Source organism: Lepus europaeus, chromosome 4 (assembly GCF_033115175.1).
Source record: "Lepus europaeus isolate LE1 chromosome 4, mLepTim1.pri, whole genome shotgun sequence".
Taxonomy (NCBI): domain Eukaryota; kingdom Metazoa; phylum Chordata; class Mammalia; order Lagomorpha; family Leporidae; genus Lepus; species Lepus europaeus.
This window is the reverse complement of record NC_084830.1, coordinates 58,351,985-58,377,568: the sequence shown is the minus strand read 5'-3', so window position 1 is coordinate 58,377,568 and position 25,584 is coordinate 58,351,985. Positions and strand designations below refer to the sequence as shown.

Genomic DNA, 25,584 nt, shown 5'->3' with positions numbered 1-25,584 from the left:
GCAGTCAGCAAGGCCGGCAGAGCTGTGTTGCTGTGGGGGTGCGTTCATAATTCCTAGGTGGAGAGATGGTGCCACCTATTTCCAGATCTGAGATCCCCAGCTCAAGGGCATAGTGACCAGGTTATATTGCAGGCAAGGCTACTACTTGCAAATGCACCCGGATGGAGCTCTCGACGGAACCAAGGATGACAGCACCAATTTCACACTGTTTAACCTCATCCCTGTGGGACTGCGCATTGTTGCCATCCAGGGAGTGAAGACAGGGTTGTATATAGCCATGAATGGAGAAGGTTACCTCTACCTATCATCCTTTTGCTGTAGGTGCATAGAATTAAAATCTGCTGTAGTTAACCAACATCCCCTGCAGATGAACCAAGCACCTCAGCTGAGGACTGCCCATCTGGGGACAGGGAAGACAAAGCTATAACTAAGCAAGATTCCAAGTTCAACCAGTTATCTCAAGATGCTCCTTAAAATTGAAAATTCTTCCATTCTTGACCTCTTGGAATGGGCCACTGACCTTAATAGCTATCTCAAATTTAATATGATATTTAATGTCTGAGTATTCTAGGAACCTATGATACTATATGCATGATTTTTGTGTACAAATATACCAAATTCTTGAATATATACACATACCCATGTAAAAAAAATAGGATAGTTTCCTATTAAATATCTTTTGATACTGAGAAACTGAGACTCAGAGATATGATGGCATCTCTATAAAAACACACTGAATATTGGTAGTGGAACAGAGCCCACCCTGAGGCTTTTGCTTAAAACACCAGTATTTTCCTGCATCTAACACTTCTTACTCTTCTCACAGTTTCATATTCATGTGAATCATCACAAATATCTAAATAATAGCATTAATTATTCAGGAAAATGATCACATGTGTAAGAAGTTATTTATTGCTTTTAGGGGCATTATGAACCTCACATTTGCATTATAAAAGTGCTAGCAAAAGTTTTAAAATCTTATGTTCCAATTACATTCTGTTCATCCAGAGAAGAATGGTTGATCTTTATTTCATCAATCTCAAAATGTGACCTTTTCAACACTCTTAATGACATTTTCAAAGTACAGAAATACTTTTTTATTCAAACGGATTTTCTACTTAACTCTGCAGAACAAATCAGTTATTACAGTATAATCAATAGCTGCCAAACATCAGCAAACGCTGGGCATCACTTACACGTTAAATGCTTATCAGGGAAAAAATGCATCAAGTGACTATTTTAGCATGCCAGCTAAGGTAGATATTAAAAGAAGTCAACCCTCAAATGTTTCATGTTTTTAGAAACCTTATACTTTCCTCTGTGAATTTTTTACCAGATCCCATTCAAAACGTATCATCAGAAGCTGTAGGCCACGATCAACTTCAAAATGAAATAATGTGCCTGTGGTTTGATGTAATGGTAGACAACCCTCGACTGCAGTTTCTCTTTAGCTTCGATGAAAAGCATATAAAAGATGAAACACTTGACGAGACATTTCTTCCAGACATGGCTAAATTATCATATCATGCAGGCAGTATTTCAGTGAAGTGTGTGTTATAGCCCAATTGGATACTAAAATTTTGAAAGCTTTTTAAAAAGTGAGGCTGTCCAGAGAAGCTATTTTAAAGACTTGTTCTGTACATCACAGGCCTTTGATTATCCACATTAATCTCAGTGGACTGTGGCAGGCTAAGTACTCCAAATTCCCATGTAGGGCTGCCAGGTCACCTATTAGGGGGCTGTCCAACAAATTAAAACATTCATTCCTAATTTTATTCATTGATTCATTTGCAAGACAGAGACAGAGAACATCCATGGCCACTGGTTCTCTCCCCAAATGTCCACAGTGATCAAGACTGGACCAGGTAGAAACTGGGAACTGAGAACTCAGTCCAAGTCAGTCATGTGGCTGGCAGGGACTCAAGTACTTGAAGCATCACCTGCTTCCTCACAGGGGTGTACATTAACAGGAAACTGGAGTCAGGAGCCAGAGGCAAACATCAACCACAGGAATACAAATATGGAATGTGGACCTCCCAACTGGTGGGTTAAACACTAGAACAAACTCCTGCCCCCTTTCTTCATTTTCTTAAGTTGCGTGTTTTGATTTGAAGATATTGAGGAAGAATTTAATAGTATTTCTGCCCTTTGTGCAATGAACAGCTGTCCAATTTCATTAAGTGCATCAATTCATTATGTTAAGGGCACTGATTGTGTAAAATATCATGTGATAATGTCAACTGCTGTTCCCAACTAGCCTACTAGACAGGGACAGTTTCCTATTAAATATTGAGCTTTCCCTCCACATTACAAAGATCACAGCGTCAAATTATTCCTGGATAATTTAGTAATTTAGGCATTTACTTTTGACAGTGTCAGATGAGTGATGGTGCCAGAATTATTTATACTTAAATATCTAATATATTGAAAAAACTCTGAAGGTCACAGTACTTTTGAGAGTACTATTAATTGCTTAAAATTTTACCCTCTAAAATCTAAATCAGAAGTTAAAACCCAGAAGTAGATGTTACAGTGCCATAATGTTACAATTCTAACTTGGATTTCTATATTTATATCTGGATATTAATTCAGATATATTAGATGGAATTTATTAAGTACTAAATAATGTTTAAGTCATATTAGATACAAAACAAGACGCAAAGGTGTACTAGAACAGTACTTCTCATAATGAGTTCAATAAAGCAGGGCCAGTCAATGCTTCTTCTTTTTTTTTAATTCCTTAGAGGCAAGCATTTGGCCTAGCATTTAGGGTGTTCATACCCCACAACCAAGTAACTGAGTTCAGTTCCCAGCTCTGGCTCTGATTCCAGCTCCCTGCTAATGGGAACCCAGGGAGGTAGCAATGATCTCTTACTCAAGCAGTCGAGGTTCCTATCATCCACATGGGAGATCTGGATAAAGCCCCTGACTCCTGGCTTCAGCCCAACTCAGTGCTGGCTATTGGGAAGTGGACCAAAATTTGAGGAGTAAGAATTTAAAAATTTCTGTAGAATTTTGATACTGTATGGTTTTGTATAAAAGTATCAGGCTGTGATGGAACTGGGAGTACTTTAAACAAAAAATAAGAAGTCTTGTCACTCATCATAACAAATTCAGAATCCTTAGACAAGACAAAGTCTTTGCTTTCAAGGAAGTTGTAATTAAGAGGATATAATATGCTGGTTTCTATTATATAAGGCATTAGTGGAAAACTCTAATCTGATAGAAAGGAAAAATTGAAGAGAAATTTATAACGTAAGGGATTATTTGGTGATTCTTAAAAGAAAGGTAAGAGGGGCTGGTGTTTGGTGTACTAATGCCTGGTTCCAGTCCTGGCTTCTCTCCCAATCCAGCATCTTGCTGTTGTGCGTCAAGGGAGGCAGCAGTAATGGCTCTAGTACTTTGAATCCCAGACACTCCATGGGAGACATGGATTGAGTTCCAGGATCCTGACCCAGCCCTGACTTATGGTCATTTGGGGAGCAAACTAAGAGAGAACTAGAGACTGACTTTCTCTCTGTCTCTCTCTCTCTCTAACTCTGCCTTTCAAATATTTTTTTTTTTTTTTTTTTTACAAAAAGCATGAGGTTGGGAAAAGATACAGCTGGTCTCTTTCTCCTTCTCTTTCTCTACGTAACTCTGACTTTCAAATAAATAAATAAATAAATATTTTAAAAGGGGATGTGTGGAGGTGGGTGGCACTGTGGCATAGGGGGTAAAGCCGCCTCCTGCAGTGCCAGCATCCAATATAGGCAGCAGTTCAAGTCCTGGCCACTCCACTTCTGATCCAGCTCTCTGTTATGGTATGAGAAAGCAGTGGAAGGTGGCCCAAGTCCTTGGGCCCTTGCATCCATGTGGGAGACCCAGAAGAAGCCCCTGGCTCCTGGCTTCGGATCTGCATAGCTCTGGCCTTTGTGGACATTGGGGTAGTGAACCAGAAGATGAAATCACTCTCTCTCTCTCTCTCTCTCTCTCTCTCTGACTTTCAAATAAATAAATAAATATTTTATATAAGATTTTTAAAAAGATTTTATTTATTTTATTTGAGAGTTAGAGTTACAGACAGTGAGAGGGAGAGACAGAGAGAAAGTTCTTCCTTTCATTGGTTCACTCCCCAAATGGCCGCAATGGCAGGAGTTGTGCCGACCTGAAGCCAGGAGCCAGGAGCTTCTTCCTGGTCTCCCACATGGGTGCAGGGGCCCAAGGATTTGGGCCATCTTCTACTGCTTTCCCAGGTCATAGCTGAGAGCTGCTCTGTAACTGAAGCAACCAGGACTAGATCCGGCGCCCACATGTGATGCCAGCACTGCAGGCTGAGGATTAACCCACTGTGCCACTGCGCCAGCCCCAATAAATATATTTTAAAAAGACACAGTTGGTTCATATCATTTGCAATAGTTATGTTCCATAAAATCACTCCAAATACTGAAGTAGCACATACTGAACCATTATTCTTCAGAGAAAGCAAGGATAAACTTCGGTTAACCTCTGGGAAAACATTTTTACCAACCGATCAGTACATAGCCTTGCTTTATTTAAAAAAAAAAAAAACTATTTAACACATATTGTTGATTCATTAACATTGAACTGCAGCGAACAGCAGTGTACCTCATGTCTGAATGAAGCTTACCTAATACATAATTTGGTTTGTCAAGCCCATTGCAGGCCTCTTGCACTTAAGAACCCTAAATAATACTTCACTCTGTGTTTGTGAGCTTTTCACATTGCAAAAGACATGAGGGAGGAAGGAAGGAAGGAAGGTAGAAAGGAAGTAAGGAAGCAAGGGAGGGAGGAAGGAAGGAAGGAAGGAAGGAAGGGAGGGAGGGAGGGAGGGAGGGAGGGAGGGAGGAAGGAAGGAAGGAAGGAAGGAAGGAAGGAAGGAAGGAAGGAAGGAAGGAAGGAGGAAATACCCAGTGTGAAAAACATGGCACTAGGTAGATCACAAGAAGGAAAGCTGTTTATAATGTGAGAGCTAAAACAAACAAGCTGAGTGTTAACTTGCTCAGCTTCAGCTGGGAAAACATGCATCAGATGATTCAAAGATTTTCTTCTTCTTTACTTGTGTTTGAATGACTGAGAAAGCCCTGTATTGATTTTAGCTTTACAAATAATTTTGCAAATTTACAAATATGGAATCTACAGATAATAAGCATCAACTGTATTTTCAGAAACCTAATAATTCTAAGCAGAATAAATAATAAACCTAATAAATCTAAGGCAGGGGGCCAAGGTTATAGATAGAGCCAGTGCCTGTGACTCCAGCATCCCATTTGGATGCCAGTTCATCTCCCAGCTGCATTTCCAGTTCAGCTCATGCAACCAGCCTGGAAAACTGCAAAATATGGCCAAATAGTTGGGCCTGCACCATCCATGTGGGAGACCCAGATGAACCTCCTTGGCTCCCTGTTTGGGCCTGGCCCTGCCCTGCCACTGGGGCCATCTGGGGGTAAGCCAGCAGAGGGAAGATATCTCTCTCTCTCTCTCTCTCTCTCTCTCTCTCTGTAGCTCTCACTTTCAAATAGATGAATATTTTAAAAATAAATTTAATGCAGATTGTTTAACCAGAATCATTAAATGAAGCAAATAGAAGTCTAACAAAAAGTAGAAGCAAACATGCAGGTGCGTGCTGATGAAAGGTATCAGAATGATGGCTTTGTAGCAGCCTTGAGAGAGCAACCTGATGGCAGTAAGACAAAGGAGAGCTCTAGAAACAATGAAAACAAATGAGGCAATTATAAGTGCCAAGTAAACAATAATTTGTACAAAAAAGAAGTGAAATCATTGCACTGCATTTTACTCAACTGTAAATTATAGTTAAACTGCCATAACAATATAAACACTGACTATTGACTAGGCTAAAACAGAAAAGAATTAGGAAGCAAAAAATATATGAAGTTTTGAAAAAAAATTATTTGGTACAAGAAAACAGAACAATATTCTGGGGATTCCTCAGAGTAAGATTTAGCTATAGGAACTGAAGACTGTTACAGAAAATGTGTGTTTCTGAAACGTAACAGTGCTTGGGCAGAAAGCACCTCTAAAATATGTTAGAAAATCTGACAAGAGATGAATTTAAAATATATCAGTTGACTCTTTAATAAAACCCCCAGAGTCAATACAGTGCCTCATTTGAAGGAAAAATAGAAGATTTGATGCTCAAGGGGAAAAAAATTGTCAATAAGTGACATTAGGGGAAATCTTGTCAAATGTTCCCAGAGAAAAATAGGGGAAAAGTAAAGTGGAAAATATAAGAACAAAGAAATGGATGAATGATCAGTGATTTTAAATTGTAAATAGTAAATATTCCCAAAGAGAACAATTTTACAGAACAGAAAGCGTCAATGTGAAAGGCAAAACATAATTCATTGATTTCTTCAAATAAAGTTTATAAAACTTGGAATGTAAAGAAATCTACAGGCATTCATGCAAAAACAAATAACATCATAAAAAAATAAAATTGAGCTCAGTTTCCTTTGTGATGTGTAGTGGATAATTTTCAAGGGAAAGGATTATAACACAAGAATTTCATGTTCATCTATGTCATTTTCCATTTATATTCATTTCTAAGTATAGAAAGACATCAACAGAAAATAAGTTGTACCATGTACCAAACCCGTACAAAATTTTATGAGTTAATATAAACCTGCTTTTGTCTATGTGCGTATTCTTAGCTTTTTGAATTGTTCATTTTCAAAGATGCCTAATTACTCTGTTCTCTGAATTTTTTTTTTAATTTATTTGACAGGTAGACTTATAGACAGTGAAAAAGAGAGACAGAGAGAAAGGTCTTCCTTCCGTTGGTTCACCCCTCAAATGGCCGCTACAGCTGGCACTGTGCCGATCCGAAGCCAGGAACCAGGTGCTTCTTCCTGATCTCCCATGGGGGTTCAGGGGCCCAAGCACTTGGGCCATCCTCCACTGTCCTCCTGGGTGGGCCACAGCAGAGAGTTGGACTGGAAGAGGAGCAACCGGGACTAGAACCCAGAGCCAATATGGGATGTTGGTGCCGCAGGCAGAGGATTAACTAAATGAGCCACGGCGCCAGCCTTGAATTATTTTTATTTCAAACTGATATTCCACTGAACACACATTTCCAAATGTATATAGTTGATACAATTATATATTTTTATATAAAGGTATATTTATAGATGTTGCTATGGATGCCAGCATCCTAAGGATTAACTTAATCTACAAACATACATTTAATAATTATTCAGGTATGTTCTTTGAGAACTTCATGGAAGGGAAAATTGATCACTGAAGTTCAAAATAAAGATGAAAATATAAAAATTCTACAAGTAGTAATATGAGATAGACTATCTCTTCTCCATATAGGTAATTTGAGGATACAGATCAGCATATTGAATTGGGGGAGCAAGATAGGAACCACAACAGTGAGCCAAGTTTATACTTGAAAGATTGTGTCAAAGAATGCAAAGCATGTCAATTGGTATTCAATATGCCATTTTTGCTTCTGTGGTATTTGTAGAAATCTCTCTTCTTGAGTAATATATGTTTACTACAATTTGAGTTTGTAATAAAAAGAATAAAGAATAAAGAGGACATTCATTGAGAACTAGGTATTTTTAGAAAATGGGCAATTAAAAACTACCAAACACATGTGCTTAGTGCAGTTATATAATAAAGTTTAGTATATGAGTGTTTGCTAAAACTTTTAATATATTTTAATAAAAATGGCAAACTATTCTCACCAATTTTAACTCAAATAGTTTTATTATTTCATGTTAAAATAAAATTTCTCACTTTTTGCTACATCATCTGTCATATTTAATAAGTTCTTTATTACTATTTTACTTTTAAAATGTTTAGATATTTATGAAGGAAAGTTCAGTGTTTGAGGAGGTAAGTTTTCCCCAATGGATTCATTATACAATGTATACATATACCAAAATACTATATGGTGCCCCAATTTTAATGTCTGCTAAAATTTTAAACTTTTTTCTTAAAAAAGAAAATGTTATAGGGAATGTTTCTTAAATTTTATTAAATGCACCTACTGATAAAATCATGTTTTTACCTTTCATTTAATTGTCTGCACATTATATTGACAGAGCTCCAGGTTTGAACCTGATATTAATTTCCTGTTTCTGGTTTACTTTGGTTTATCGAGTTGCTCTTTTTCTTATGAGATTAAAACAGAGTTCTTTTCGTTTTCATCTTTCTTTTTTTAAGAATGAAGGCATCTAAAGTTATACATTTTTCTGACTCAAGCTTTCATTGTGCCCCATAGGTTTTGGAAGAAGACTTGTTTTTATTTTTTCTAGATAATATGAGAGTTCAGGTTTCATTTCTTTTATCCTACATCCATTTGATTGAGAAGTGTCAAAGAAACTGGACTTGGTACTAAAAGAAAGGGAGATAGATTCAAGTCACCAGCTTCCTAAAGTCTGTACATGAACATCTAAATGTTATATTTTGACAATATAATTTGATTTTTATGAAATTTGAACTTTGAAGTTATCTCAGAACTAGGTAATAGTTAATTAGCTTCTCTACTGAATCTCTAACAGATCATTTATCAGGTTCCTCCTGTACTGTATGTGCTCTGTGTTATTTTAGATCATATACAATGTTTTGTGTTAGTATATTCCACTGTGTGATTCTATCACTTCCCCAAACTACTGGAAGCTGAGAGTATTTGGAATTCACTCTTTTATTTTTGTTAAATTTGATAGCAACATTAGCAACATTCTTCCTATAATTGCTACCTTTTAGTACTAGTTCTGCCTTCTACAGCCATAAAAATGAATTCAGCTCCTCTCTCACTTGACAGCCTTTCAAATATTTAAACAATTAGCTGCCAACCTTCCCAAATGATTTCTTCCCAAGACCAAACGTCCTTACTTATTTCAACCACTTTTCATATAGGGATATTTTATTGAGACTTTTTACCATCCTAATTTCCTTCATTTGTATGCATTCCAATTGGTCAAAATTCTTCTAAAACTGCACTGACACAAACTCAATGTTTTCAATGACATCTGAAATATAAAAGTACATTAGAATTATTACCTCTTTATTGAAAAGACACTGCATTTCTGCTAATGTCGACTAAGAATTCATTAGCTCTATGATGTTGTTTCACACACGGCTTATATTGACCATGTAACTGACAGAAACCTGTAAGTATTTCTTGCACCAGTAGGCATTAACAGTGTGGTTTATGTTCTGCATGCTTTTTGTTCATTGTTTCATTTATAAAATCAAGAAAAAATATGAACTCAGAGAATATTTTTAAAGATTTATTTATTTATTTGAAAGAGTTACAGAGAGGCAGAGGCAGACAGAAAAAATGAGAGGGGGAGAGAGAGAGAGAGAGAGAGAGAGAGAGAGAGAGAGGTCTTTCAACCACTGGTTCACTTCCCAAATGGCCACAATGGCTGATTCAGGGCCGATCTGAAGCTAGGAGCCAGGAGCTTCTCTTGGATTTCCCTCATGGATGCAGGGGCCCAAACAATTGGACCATCTTCTACTGCTTTCCCTCGCCATAGCAGAGAGCTGGATTGGAAGTGGAGCAGCCGGGACTTGAACTGGTGGACATATAGGATGCTGGCACTGCAGGCGGCAGTTTTACATGCTATACCACAGCACCAGAACCCTCAGAAAATTTTTAAGATAATGAAATTATTTCATTTCATATATGTAAAGCACACAAAACAGTGGCTGATAAATGCTAAGGGAATAGCTAATGTTAACTGTTAATATGATTATCATTAATTATTACTGTCATCCCTTTTGAAAGCATTCTTAAACATGGTTTACAAAAAATATGTGTAATTGATATATTCTCCCTGGAAGAAAAATTTTAGAAAGATCATTATAATAGAATAAATTATAATAATCAAAGCATCAACTGAGCTATGAAAAAGATTTATTTGTGAGTGAACAACCCACACCCTTTTACTCTGTTACATGTAGATATTTTCAGATATATAGAATACAAAAATGCCTAAACTGGGTTGTGTCAGTCAGGTTCCAGTGAAGAAAGTAGAGAAAAAAAATCACACCAGCAGTTTTAGAAGTAAAAATTTAACATGAAATATTATTAGCCAATAAAAGATGATTAAGTGCTTTAAAAGGATCAGAGACTGCAAAAGAATATTGGAAGAGAAAATGTAGGATTCAACTATTATCTCTATGGTAAGGAAAGTACCTATGGAAGGAAAAATACTTGAGGAGTCTTTCTACCAGAAGACTGAGATTTAACTGTCAATGCAATGGCAAGGAGGTTTGTTGAGATTTTGTGAACTGAGGGTGATAAGTAGGAAGCCTTGCTTCAAGAGCAGTACTTATTACATCTCCTTGCAGGTGTACTCCAGCACTGTCTGTTGATTGGCCTTGATATATGACCAACTTGCCAAAAATAATCACTTTCAGCATCAAGTTTCAATATTAAAATGCAAGGGGAAAATAGGATGAATTTAGAACTGAGAGACAATAAGTTGATAAACAGTATAGAGATTTAACCTAACATGGCAATTGTAATGGTCTATACCTTTACATATTGTGAAAATGATAAGTGTTCAAAAATTCTAATGTAAGTATTTTGTTTTCTTACAAAAAATTAATATTACAACAGAAAATTTCCTTCTACAGAAATGTTATTTTAAATTCACAAAATATATAATGGGTGACTACAAAAACCCCATCTTCTTAGACCCCATGATCTAATGAAATAGACACATAGATGATCAAGTAAAGAGTTAAAATAGAAGAATGTATAAATAGTTTAAGAATGATATCTGAACATTAATAACTAAATTCAGTTAAAACAAAGAGATAGATAACAATTTGTAAGATTTTGAGGTGAGTCCCCCTGGAGTGCTTTACTTTGAAAACTTCAGTGTCAAAAAATTCATGTATTCAGATTTATTTCAAAGAAAGATGGGGATGTTTAATGGAATGAAAAGATTGGCTTGTGAAGGAAAAGGCTAACAGAAATAAATCTGTATGGATTAGGAGACAAGGAAAGCAGACAGTTGACAGCATGAGTCAGATCTAAATACAAAAAGGCCATAATTAAACAACAGCACAGGAAGTGGAATATGGTTTAATTCAATAAACTTCGTAATTGGAAAAGATGTGGAGCTTGAATTAGGCCTTTAAGGATGGATACATTTCCAACAGAAAGAAGATACAACATGTGTTGATGATTCAAGAACAAAATAGGAACCTTGCTGTTGAGCAATGAATTGAGCTAATGCCAAAGATTGTGTGGAGATTTATGATGGCCAAAAAGTATGAAGTTTCCTGCCACAGAACAGTGCTAGAGAAAGGGTAGGTGCAGAGAAATGCGGAAAGATTAAAAGAGTATTTGAGTGAATACTGAAAGAATGTTGCAGGAAGGAGCTACCTTTTGGAGAGATCTGAGGGTTGAAGAGACTGAACATTACCTTGTTAAGCCATGGGGAGTAGCTGAAGGGTTTTTGTTGCTCTTACTGTTGATTTATTATTATTATTATTGTTATCAATTTGTAAAAGGAAATGCTTTTTAGCCATTACCAGCATATATACCTGATAGAAGTTGTGGAAATATTTGGGACCAGAAATATTGGTCTGGTACATTTTCACTGGTCCAGGTGAGATTGGGTGTCTTTAGACCAGAACTACAATATAGCTGCATTTTTGTTTCTCTTGCTTTCATGTTTATAGTTCTCTTACCTGGTATTTCATGATGTTCTTGAAATAAAAATCTTCATTCCAATTATAGTCTTATAAAGCAATCATGAGTTGAAGGGAAATGTTTCTCTGTTCATTCTAGACCAGAATATAGCAGTGGAAACTAAACAACTTTTGGAATGCATGTTAAATATCCTTCTAACAGATCATAGCATAGAGAAGGTATCAGCATGTCCCATTCAAGATTATACTTCCAGAATCAGATTCTTTGTGTTAGCCAGAAGAGAGAAAAATAATTATTTCTTTTCCTCTTCTTTCTTTACGAAATTCACTCTTCACACATCCTATCTCTGATCTTTCAATTGAAGTAATCATCTTTTAATGTGTGGAACAATAAGACAGAATCATAGGAAATGGAAGATCAAAAATTTTTAATGGATTCAGTAGATTCTTTCAGTCTTCAACTTTTTATATACTTTCTCTTCTAAAAATGACAAGTCCTGATCCCAATTAGCTAGGAAGTCTATGGATGCGTCATAATCCTTTAAATCCCCTATTTACCTTCTCTCCCATTCCAAAGGTCCAGGAGCAAGTTATGAGTTTTTCAATTAAACTTAGATTAAAAATATTATTTCACTGTTGTTCAATTTTGTTTGGTGGCCTGTAGCAGGCAGTTAGCTTTTCTGGGAAAGTAAAATCATCATTTTAAATAATTAACACAAATAAATATTTCTTATATTTTATTTTGCATCCTGGCATACTTTTATGACTTTTGGTTTGCTTTGCAACATACCTTTACTTTAGTTGCTCAAATTCCCTCAAAATGTAATGAAAATTCATATTGCTAGATTAATTGTTCACAGTTGTACACACATACTTTCTTTTATTACTAAAGATTAAATGAAGATCAAGTAACTTTCATAGAATTTCATTGAAATTTTTTCATTTATAGAAGAAGAAATCACAACTCATTGGTTTTTATAATATATGCAATCAATTTTATCTAATCCCTTTGAATTCATAAACTCATTTCATATGAGTAGACTAATACACAAAGTATTTCTTTTATTTTCCTTTGTAGAACTTCATTAAAATATAATTTGAAGAATATTAATAAATTCCCTAGCTCAAGTGGGAAGATTTTAATGGTTTCTTAGCAGACACTCTGCCAATAATAACGACTATTAGAGCCTTCTCAATTACTATATCTGGCTTCTTAAATTAAATTGAATAATCAATTATTGTGTACTTATTAAGTCAGGTGCAATACTGGGAGTTGTGGATAACAATATCAGTAGAACATGGCTCTAACCTCAAGGAATGTCAGTATAAATATAAAGGATTAGATATATACCCATATGACAGTGATTCAAAGCAGAATTCAATGTATGTCAAAACAGAAATTACCATTTCCTGGCTGACTGCTCCTTGACAGTGCCCTAAACATGTAATTCATTACCATTTTGTTTTCAGTGACTTAACAACTGGATTGTAGTAAATAACTATTAAAAAGAAGAATTCTGGCCGGCGCCGTGGCTCAACAGGCTAATCCTCTGCCTGCGGCGCCGGCACACTGGGTTCTAGTCCCGGTTGGGGCACCGATCCTGTCCCGGTTGCCCCTCTTCCAGGCCAGCTCTCTGCTGTGGCTAGGGAGTGCAGTGGAGGATGGCCCAAGTCCTTGGGTCCTGCACCCCATGGGAGACCAGGAGAAGCACCTGGCTCCTGCCATCGGAACAGCGCGGTGCGCCGGCCGCAGCGCGCTACCGCGGCGGCCATTGGAGGGTGAACCAATGGCAAAAGGAAGATCTTTCTCTCTGTCTCTCTCGCACTGTCCACTCTGCCTGTCAAAAAAAAAAAAAAAAAAAAAAAAAGAAAAGAAGAATTCTATGATTCCTCTCTTAAAAGCCAAAATAGATTAGCTCCTAAACGTACCAGCACCACTCTCAGTTTATGATGCAAATAAGGGGGTTGGGGTCCTTTTTCAACTGTAAGACAAATTGTTTATTTTTTTCTAACCTTATAATCTTAGAATACATGAACTGCCTTATACATCTGAATATGACTCCGCAACACCAGCTTTTCACAGTTAATTTCAAATACAGGTTTACACAGAGGGAAAAATAGGTATTTTTTGCAGAATCTGAAGAAGAGGGAAAAACATTAAAAGGAGGGACAGGTGCTGAGAAGAGCAGCAGGAATGCCAGGAAAGCATAGCTGACTTGAATCAGACTTGCCCCAGAGTGGCCTTTCATCTCCTTGAGTAGTTTTTTCTTTCTTGGAAATCCAGCTTGATTTTAGAGCTTATGACCTGCACCAGCTACTGCCATGGTACTTCTGCTAAAAGCCTAAACCATCAAGACAAAAGCAGTGTTGGCTTGATTACTGAGACAAGTCTATTTTTACATTTCATTTTCAACATTGACAGATAAAATTGAGTTCATGATGACATGCAGTTGGATTTGGGGATCAAACAAATCAGGAGACTTAGCTTTAACTGGCTCTTGTAAATACATCAGAGCAATCAGAATTGAACAACAAAAAAAAAGCAGGTTGGACAAGATAATTTAAGCAACAACTGAGAAAAATAAAAATGAATTCTTTTTTCTCATGAACTTTTACATTTCCAGAAGACTATTGAATATTAAAGTAGTTCTTAAATGTTTAAGACACATGAGTGGAATCATTTCTGTCATCCATGTTAATAGCGTCCTTATTTAATGGGTTGGCATGCCTTATTTTCTTTTTGCAGTGAATCTCTACCATCTGAAATTACAATGTAACAAAGAACCTGAGAAAATAAATATGAAAACAATTTAGACACATATTCTCTCTTTAAGCTTAATGGGTTATGTCTGAAAAATACTGAGAATTTTCATGGTATGAAAGTGATTGTCCCATCTATCTATAGCTATTCAAAGTACCCAATATGTCTAGTATCACGTTAGTACCTAGTAAATATGAAGTAACTTTGAAAACTGCATGGAAATACATATGATGAAAACCTGTGTTTGGATTTCAAAAATGTTTTGCACCAAAATATTTTTTTTTTAAATTCTACTTCCCATGAAGTTTTTGAGGTATCCTCCTGTATTCAGTACAATAGTAACTGTTCAATGTAATTTATACTATTATTATGGTGACTGTTGTTAAATTTCTGATTTCTAGACATAACTAGGAAAATTGAAGTGGGAAACAAAGATCTAAAGTATGCTTAGGATGTCTTTAAAAATCTCTCAACTCAACATCATAGTTGTTTTACACCAGTACTATAAACTAAAACATAAACCATTACTATTTAAACAAACTGTGAGTATCAGACAAAAGTAGGTATTCTGGGTCTGATGTTTGAGGCAATTGTCTCATTTTCCTCCTTGGTTTGCATGAATGGATGCAGCATTGCTATAGTCACACAATGCTCAGTCTTCCATTTCCAAACATATCCATGGAGTAGGTTCTAACTTTGTATTCCAGACCCCATAAGATGGATAGACAATACTGGAGGCAGAATTAACCTGCATTAGCCATGTGTGCTACATCAGTCTTATCCTTGCGTGTATATAAGCATATTATATTATAAGCATATTATATAATATTATATATATAATATTATATATATTATATATATAATATATATAAGCATATTATATTATAAGCATATTTATTCCTAAAAACTGAATGAACAAGCCCTTCTTGATACAGTTCTTTCAGGTTTTCTAACATCAGAGTAGTTTGCAAAGAAAAGGACTATTAAATTGATTAGGAAATGTAAAATTAAATTTCTTCTCTGTGATCTTGTGTTCCCTTAAAAGAGGTAAAAGTATGGACCAGCTGTTTTATTTCCAAGTGTATACCTTGAAGAGATTAATGTAGCAGTCTTAGATACTTTCACACCATGCTCATGCCATCATTATTTACCACAGCTGGAGTGTGAAAACAGCCCAAAAGTCTCTTGACAGATTCAAAGCTAAATGACAAGCAAATAGAGTATTTTGCTGCCTTTAAAAGAAATGAAATTCTGACTTGTGCTACAACATAAATGAAATGTTAAATGAAGTAAACCAGAGACAGTAGTACAAAATTTATATGATTGTAAGATTCGTATTTCTGGCCAGCGCCGCAACTCAATAGGCTAATCCTCTGCCTGCGGCGCCGGCACCCTGGGTTCTAGTCCCGGTCGGGGCGCCAGATTCTGTCCCACTTTCTTCTCTTCCAGGCCAGCTCTCTGCTGTGGCCCAGGAGTGCAGTGGAGGATGGCCCAAGTGCTTGGGCCCTGCACCCCATGGGAAAACAGGAGAGCACCTGGCTCCTGGCTTCCGGTCAGCGCGGTGCACTGGCCACAGCACGCTGGCCGCAGCAGCCATTGGAGGGTGAACCAATGGTAAAGGAAGACCTTTCTTCTCTGTCTCTCTCTCTCTCACTGTCCACTCTGCCTGTCAAAAAAAAAAAAAGATTCGTATTTCTACTAATAATTATATGATTTGTAAGCTACCTAGAATAGGCAAGTTCATAGAGACAAAAAATAGAATGGTGTTATAGTAGCTGTGGATGGGGAATGGGAAGTTACCGTCGAATATGTTTCTGTTTGACATGTCAAAAAGTTCATGAAATATACAATGATGATGTTCACACACCTTTTAAATGTAAAAAATGTTACTAAATAGTCTCCTTAACAATGGTTAGAATGGCATATTTGACATTATTTCTACAGTAAAAAATGAAGAAACACTTGCAAATCATCACTTTTTTTTTAAACTTTTATTTAATGAATATAAATTTCCAAAGTACAGCTTATGGATTACAATGGCTTCCCCCCACCAAACTTTCCTCCCACCCGCAACCCTCCCCTTTCCCGCTCCCTCTCCCCTTCCAAATCATCACTTTCTTGTAGTATGCTCCATTGATCATAGGACTGAAATTTCTTCCAGGTTGGAGGGAGCTTGCAAAGGTATTTTGAAAACAGCTCTGGATATGGATTAAGAAAATTTCCCTGAAATCTCAGCTTTGTCACTTACTAGTAATTCAAATTTTGGCAAATCAGTTCAAGTCTTTTGTACCTTAATATTTTCTAGTTATACTAACAAAATTGTTTTGATGTCTAGAATTAAAGTGCATATAAAATGCTTTATAAGCCCCCAAAAATATGTATGTGCACAGCAGCAATTTGTGTTATATATTCCTTTATGAAGCTTAGTAATAATAATCTTATCAGTGAAATACATTTATTAATTCCTATTTAAATTCCCTAAAATGTTGTTATGTGTATATAACTAATCCAAAGGTTTTGTTTGGTTGTGTTTTTTTTTCTATTTAAAGTATGAGTCTACTGGTTTTTGTGGTTTTTTTTAAAGATTTTTTTTATTTTTTATTTATTTGAAAGGCAAAGGCAGAGTTACATGGTGGGGGATGAGGGGCGGGGGAGAGAGAGGTCTTCCATCCACTGGTTCACTCCCCAAATGGCCACAATGACCTGGGCTGAGCCAGTCCAAAGCCAGGAGCAAGGAATTTTATCTGGGTCTTCCATGTGAGTGAAGTGGCCCAAGAACTTGAACCATCTTCTGCTGCTTTCCCAGGTGCATTAGCAGGGAGCTGGATCAGAAGTGGAACAGCTGGGACATGAACTGGCACTCATTTGGGATGCTGGCGCTACAGGTGGCAGTTTAACTCTTATACCACAATGCTGGCCCCTGAATCTACTGTTTTGCAATGAAAAATGAATGCTGAAAATCTGATGAAATCACGTTCCTATTTACCATTCCTATAGTGGATGGGTCATTAGCTTATTTTAATATCTTTTTTTGTTGTTGTTTAGTCTTATAGTACATACTGTAGTAAGAACAGATAACTATATGGTCTTAAAAAGAAGGGACAACTATAAATAGTATTTTGTCTTGGGAAAAATAATCTTCATTTGTGTTTAATTATAATTGTAATTAAACAATTACAATTGTAATTGTAAAAAGTGTTTATTTCATTACCTGTTCTCATCTTCCATACCAAACCATACAAACCACTAATTTGACAGGATGTTATATCAAATTGTACATTATTTTGTGGCGTTCTTCAGATACATAATTACAAAGAAAAATAAGTATTTAACCAATAAGATAATTTCCTTGCTGTTAACATCATAAAATAATACCAAAATTAATGTGGTTAAACAAATGCCAACTAATTATTTTGTTTTCTTCCTTAGTGGGTATGTCTTTGACTATGATTACTACAGAGATGATTTCTACAATCGGTAGGTGATTTTCTTGTGTTTCCCTCTTATTTAAATTATCTTTTAACTATTATATGCATTTCATTTCTGAGTATTCTTGATTGAGATATCCAAACTGATATTTTGCAGTTAAAAATAAAATACTGAGTCCTAATAAAATGTAAAAATAGATACATTTCCCTATTTTCATTATACTTGATGAAATATAATGGATAGTGAAGTTTTAAAACTTTGGATAGACTTAAGCCTAAAATTTTATTCCTAATATATGAAAAAAATATAAAGATTCTGCTAACTAATATTATACAGGTCTGTTGTTGACTTAAATTCTCCAAAAGCTAGCAGTTTGTAAACTCAGAAAATGACTAACCGACTCTGAAATATGAGGGCATACCAAAAAGTTAATGGAAAATGGAATTAAAACAGAGGTTTATTTAGGTGCAAAAAATGAAGTCCATATATAGTTTTTCAAAATTTCCATTTTCAGTAAATTTTTTAAGACTTCATATATCCCTTTTTATGATACACAAAAATTCTGTATAATTTAGATTTAATGATATTTACAGACTTTTCCTGTTTTGTACAGGGCCATAGAGTGGCCATGCAAACCCAAATCATACAAAATATTGTCAACATTCTAGCCGGTGCCGCGGCTCACTAGGCTAATCCTCAGCCTTGCGGCGCCGGCATGCCGGGTTCTAGTCCCGGTCGGGGTGCCGCATTCTGTCCTGGTTGCCCCTCTTCCAGGCCAGCTCTCTGCTGTGGCCAGGGAGTGCAGTGGAGGATGGCCCAAGTGTTTGGGTCCTGCACCCCATGGGAGACCAGGAGAAGCACCTGGCTCCTGCTATCGGATCAGCGTGGTGCGCCGGGCCGCAGCGCGCCTACCGCGGCGGCCATTGGAGGGTGAACCAATGGCAAAAGGAAGACCTTTCTCTCTGTCTCTCACTGTCCACTCTGCCTGTCAAAAAAAAAAAAAAATGTTGTCAATATTCAATGAGAAAAAAAAAGAGGATGGTAACCTGATTTTTAAATTTATTTGTCAAAACATTAAAAACTTTTACTGTCTTCTTTATGAATACATACAGAACTATAGTAAAGTTAATGATTATTTAGCACAACCATTGGTACAGTTTAGCACAATTTAAAATAATAAAAATAATGGAAATTAATGTTTTTGATTTATTTGTAAAAAATACTTTCATAAATAGCTTGGACAGCGTATGCCCTCTTCTCATCTTATGTCTTAGTATATGGAGCAACTATCTTTTTCTTCGTTGGTGAATTGTTATTTTCCTTGTCTAAGCCTGGATCAGCCTCAACTTAATCCATGTTGTGAACTATCTCTAAGAGCTCTTTCCATGTGTAATTCTTTTGTCTGTATCATTTCCTTTCCATATCTTCATCCCTTTTCAACATACCACATCCACTTTCCTCATTATGTCACTAACTGAAATTCATGTTGTAATTTAACTAAACATTGGTAACTAACACATGAGTACACGCATATTACAGACTTGCAAAGACAGGACCTACTTTATATAGGAAGATAACTGGGGAAAAATAGGTAAATATCTCTTAACCCTTTAATCATTTGAAGTAATAGTCAAATAAAAAATCCTCAAAGAATGAAAATGCAAGTTTGGAAAAACGTTCTCAGTAGACACTTGATGGAGGGAGGAAACTCTGATCCTTTGAAACAGTCTTGCTCTGTCTGCTCCAGCAGCACAGGTCCTTTACAATTCCAGAAAGACATCATGTTTTTCCTGTGTTCGGTCCTTTCTTAGTGTTGCTCCATCCCCTCTGTCCTCCCTCCACCACTTAATACATTTCACTTCATCTATCAGATTTCAGCACCATCACTACTCCCATACTAAATTAGGTTCACCTGTTCTGCTTTCTTGGCACCCAGCACTGTTCCTTCACCACACTTCTCCTAAGTTGTATTGCTATATTTCTTTATGTTATGGTGGCATTTGATATATGTCTAACTTCCTTCCTCCATCAGGGCAAAACTGTGTTCAGTTTAGTTTATCTTTACATCCTCAGGGACCAACAGTACACCTCCCACATAGTGTAGAATCAGTTTGTGTTAATAATTCATCTCCCTAGAGTTAGAGATGTAGTCATTGTTGCAAGGTCATATGGTTAAGTAGTGTCAGAACTACAATCATAACTTGGGCAATCATTTTGATTACATAATCATCTGTGTGAATATGTAACACAGGGGGAGTAATGTCAGTTGAAGACAGATTGGACACACCCTTGCCTGTATGGGACTCACAACCATACTTCCATAAGTCCTATGTTCAACCTACTGCATTAAGCATCTTATCTCACAAGTTACCCTTTTACAACGAAAATCCATTTTAAGAATGCTTTTCTCACATTATTCTATAATTTCTACAAAACATAATAGTTTAAACATCAAATACCTTGTGATAACTTTTTCTTTTTTAAAAAAAGATTGATTTATTTACGTGAGAAGTGGAGTTACAGAGAGGGAGAGGCAGAGAGAAAGGTCTTCCATCCACTGGGTCTTTCCCCAAATGGCCACAAAGGCTGGAGCTGGGCCAACCGAAGCCAGGAGCCAAAAGCTTCTTCTGGGTCTCCCACATGGGTGAAGGGGCCAAAGCACATGGACCTTCTACTGCTTTCCCAGGCCATAGGATCGGAAAAGCAACAGCCAGTACTGGAACCTGCGTCCATATGGGATGCCAGTGCTGCAGGCGGAGGCTTAGCCCACTATGTCACAGCGCCAGCCCCTGTGACAACTTTTTCTAAAACTGATCTATTTGGCAGCACTAAAATAATCTAAATCTCTATTATGAACAGATAATATTTTATTTAATATGCATTATCTTATAAAATATGGAACTGTTTTAGCATCTTCTCTTAACTGCTTAATATCACGTGGCTTCCTTACACATATAAACAGTTTCTATCTGAAATGGAATCATCAGGGCTGGTGTTTTGGCATAGTAGGTAAAGTCACCGCCTGCAGTGCTGACAACCTATATAGGCACCTGTTCCCATTCCTGCTATTCCACTTCCAATCCAGCTCCATGCTAATGGCCTGGGAAAAACAGCAGAAGATGGCCCAAGTGCTTGGGCCACTGCCAACCACGTGGGAGACCCAGAGGAAGCTCTTGGCTCCTGTCTTTGGCCTGGCTCTGTTCTGGCTGTTGGAGCTACTTGGGAGTGAACCAGTGGATGGAAATTCTCTTTCTCTGTCTCTGAAACTCTGCCTTTCAAATAAATAAATAAATCTTTAAAATATGTAGTGGAATTATTTACTAGAAATTAGCAGACCCAAGTTTAGGTAATTTTTTTACATTCTCATCTTTAGAAGGAAATCAAGACCTATATTTTACTGTCTTTAAAAGCTAGCTCATGTGGCTAGTGCTGTGGCATAGTAGGTTGAGCCACCGCCTGCAGTGCCAGCATCCCATATGGGTGCCGGTTCATGTCCACATTGCTCCATTTTCAATCCAGCTCCCAGCTACTTGCCTGGGAAAGCAGTGGAAAATGGCCCAAGTGCTTGGACCCCTACACCCATATGGGAGACCTGGAAGAAGCTCCTGGCTCCTGTTTTACCATTGGCCCAGCTCTAGCCGTTGTGGCCATTTGGGGAGTAAACCAGCAGACCTCTCTCTATGTCTCACACTCTTTCTGTCTGTAACTCTGCCTCTCAAATAAATAAGTAAATAAATCTTAAAAAAATCAGCTTGTTAAAATCATCAGAAAGATAGATGGTAGCTAGTTAGCCAGAGATCAATAGAAGATTGATTGATGGACAGACAGACAGACTTTATCTGACAAGGGATGAAGTCCTAAACCTTTAAACCAAGGGTCAAGTAATTATAGAGTCTGAAGCTTACAGATGATGCTCCACTGTATAAGATAGCTAACTGAACAATTTTTAAAACCGTTTATTTGTTTTACATACAATCTGCTTGACTTCTAAATGTGCAACAGATTATTATGGTTGTTTTACTAACAGAATGTCTCAGTAGTCTGTGTTCTCATTAGTTCATTTTCCATTTTTTGCACTTGACTAAGAAAGGCTTAAACATCTGCAACTAGTGGATATAGTCAAGAATTCCCTATAAACAGAAAATTCCTTGAAGGAAAACAGGGTGGAGAGTCTGGATAAGATAAAGAGCTTAGAGACATTGGCATCAGTCTTATCTATAGTAATTCCTTCTAAGTTACACTTTGCTTATATTTATGGCTGTTTTTCTTTCTCTTCTTATTGGCAGTACCATCCTGACCAAGTTATTTAAAATTACATAACCTATTATCTCATTTGTTAAGTGAGCATGGAGTTAATTCCTAACTCATAAAGTTGTTCTGAGAATTAAACGAGGTAACAAAAGGTATAATGATCACCACTGTGCGTGAGATATTTTTAGTGCTCAATCAATTTTGCTTCTAGTAACAGTTAACAGTAACCATTAATAGTGATGAGCAAGGTGTCTTTTATATAATATTCATATAGCAAAATCTATGTGGCAGAAATAAACTGATTGGTCAACTGTTCCTAGTGATACCTCTGCATTATTCTGTTTTTATTGTTTTCCATTTTCCTCTTACCCAGAGCTTTCGAGCTCCAGCAGAACACAATTACCTGCAGAGATGGCAGTCAGCTTCTAACATTAGCCCCATGCTAGTTGCTTAGCTCAGAAGAACAGAAATCACATTCATGATTAATAAGGATGATTATCTGTAAAAATTTTCTAGCTAGGTATTAAGGAACTGAAAAAGCCAACAAGAAAAGACTCTAGATGGTATAAAGGAGTTAACCACCTCTAGGATTGGAGAAACAAAGGATGACATTGGGATTATCAAAATTTACTGGAGAAAATGGGCCCTGCGGAGCAGAAACTGTGAATAGGGTCCCTCTCAGCTGTTGCTGCTCTGAACCCACAGGGAGAACCTGTGCAGCCAGGACTCTGACCATGAAGGGCTGATGATGTTGAGTGTAAAGAGGCTATTTTGCAAGTTTGGTAAAATTTCTCAATCTGGGCTTTGCTACTGCTCATGGAATGAATGAATTGCTGCTGCTCAGAAAAAGGATTGAGGTAAGCTGAGAAGAATTAGAAGCAAAAACAGCAACAGGAAGTCAACAAGAAGGATCAAGTTCCTTTTTCCTGCATCTCCCTCTCAGATCCTTTATTGCCCAAGGCTGGCGGGAAGCCAGCTACCTCCATGCCCCTTCATACCTCCATCGCCACCACTTGTGCCCTTTGTACCACTCCCACTCCCAGCCCTATGAAGCTAAAGAAGGCCTAAAGCTGAGAAATAATAGCTTAATAATTGACATATACACACACATCACATTGCCATCTTATTTCTGCTAAGTTTGGGCAGTCTACTGTAATTGAGGGTTTTCAACCCTTGGATAGTTTTGGCTTATAATGATGCTCTAAGTGTCTGTCTATGGTTTCAGGGATCACAAAAGAATCTCTCCAAATATAGACATGAGTGGTCAACCTAAGCTTTTATCTTTTCTTTATTACACAAAGCATTGCCCCGTAATTTATAACATTCAAAAACATTTTCATTTAAAGAGTGAAGTTTGACTCTAAATACAAGGCATTGACCATTATTATATATATTGTATATATGCATATATAATATATAAAATATATAGTATATAGAATATATTATATAAAATATAATATATAATATATACACATATATAATGTATATATACACATATATAATGCATATATGTACATATATATACATATAATATATATATATTCCAAGTAAAATGAAAGGAAAAGTATACCTAAAACTGTACTGCAAACCCCCTTTCATTTTATCAGATATTAGCAGTTTAAATCTGGCTTTTTTTTTTTCAGTAGGAAGAGCACTGAGCAGTTTATAATCTGTAATGATGAATAAACTTTGGTTAATTGAGAAAAAGAAATGCCAGAGATGTTTAACATATAGAAAAACACATTTTAAATTATTCAAATTTGACATTTTAAAATTCTAGAACCATTTTGACCTTGTGTCAGTTAAGTAAAGAGATCCTAGTAGAGATGCAATAAATGAAAACAACCCTAAGTTACAAGTGTTTCCAAATACTAAATACAGGATGTAATATATTTTATGGGATATACAACATTGGAAAATATGTTAGTAAGAACCAATGTCTGGGACCGGCGCTGTGGCGCAGTAGGTTAATCCTCCACCTGTGGTGCTGGCATCCCATATGGGTGCCGGTTCTAGTCCCGGCTGCTCCTCTTCCAATCCAGCTCTCTGCTTTGGGCTGGTAAAGCAGTAGAAAATGGCCCAAGTCCTTGGGCCCCTGCACCCGCATGGGAGACCAGGAAAAAGCACCTGGCTCCTGGCTTTGGATCAGCACAGCTCTGACTGTTGCAGTCATTGGGGAGTGAACCAACGGACAAAAGACCTTTTCTCTGTTTCTCCTTCTCACTGTATGTAACTACCTCTCAAATAAATAAATAAATAAATATTTTTTTAAAAAAAGAAGCAATGTCTATTTCATCCTACAAATTTAAATAATCATCAGGTTTAATGATATTCTAGTTAAAATGTTTGGCAATAGCATGCTATGGCTGACAAAGAGCTTGATTTTCATTCAGAAGACATGAGTGTCAAGCCTAGTTGCAGCTGTGTTAACTGGTTAAAAGTGGGGAAGTCATGCCTCTCCTCTTTTACTAGTTTTCTTTATGGCAAATGGGCTTAGTAAATGCCATTCTTACAGAATTGGAATAATTAAATAAGAAATTCATTTCGGTGATTTATAACCTCACAATGGTCATCTAGGTGTACATTCTAATCATACACCATTTCACGCAAATATAGCAGAAATGATGAGGAAAATGTAAATATTATGTTAAAGTCAAAATATTGCAAAAAAGATAATTTATGATTGTAATAAACTACCTTTTAAATGTATTTTTGAAAACTATATGCACATGACCCAGGAGGAAAACTTCAAAGAAAACCTTGGAAAAATTTAATGACCAAAAGAAGCAATTGGAATTATTCATTTACTGTTCTCAGGTGAAATGTGCTTTTCATAATTCTTTTTTTATTTTTCTATTAGAACTTTAATGTACTAACTTATATTATTTTCTTTTGTACAGCCACTTTTTAATTTTATTTGTAAAAAGTTTTCATAGCAGGGATCACTTCATTCATTAGTAGGATTTTATAATTCAGCTGTAACTATCAATTTATTTGAAGTCAGGATAGAAATTTAGAATTTAAATAGTTCAAACAGTATAGGATACAGATATAGTTCTTTTTTTTTTTTTTTTTTTTGGACAGGCAGAGTTAGACAGTGAGAGACAGAGAGAAAGGTCTTCCTTCCGTTGGTTCACCCCACAATGGCCGCTAGAGGCCAGAGCTGTGCTGAATCGAAGCCAGGAGCAAGGTGCTTCCTCCTGGTCTCCCAAGCGGGTGCAGGGCCCAAGCACTTGGGCCATCCTCCACCGCCCTCCTGGGCCACAGCAGAGAGCTGGACTGGAAGAGGGGCAACCGGGAAAGAACTGGCACCCCAACCAGGACTAGAATCCAGAATACGGGTGCTGCAACGGAGGATTAGCCTAGTGAGCTGCGGCGCGGGCAGATATACTTCTATTTTGTCAGAATTGTTCATATTGATTCCAAATGTATTGCTTCTTTTTTATTTTTTATTTATTTTTTTTGACAGGCAGAGTGGTCAGTGAGATAGAGAGACAGGG

General features: G+C 36.7%; 1 protein-coding gene across 1 annotated transcript in view; it reads left to right on the top strand.

The window, feature by feature from the left end:
- Positions 1-25,584, top strand: part of RALYL (RALY RNA binding protein like) — a 405,662-nt gene that overhangs the window by 334,763 nt on the left and 45,315 nt on the right. The window contains exon 4 of the mRNA XM_062189870.1: positions 17,834-17,881. Within this exon, the coding sequence (XP_062045854.1) occupies positions 17,834-17,881 (48 nt within the window). The remainder of the gene's footprint in view (positions 1-17,833; positions 17,882-25,584) is intronic.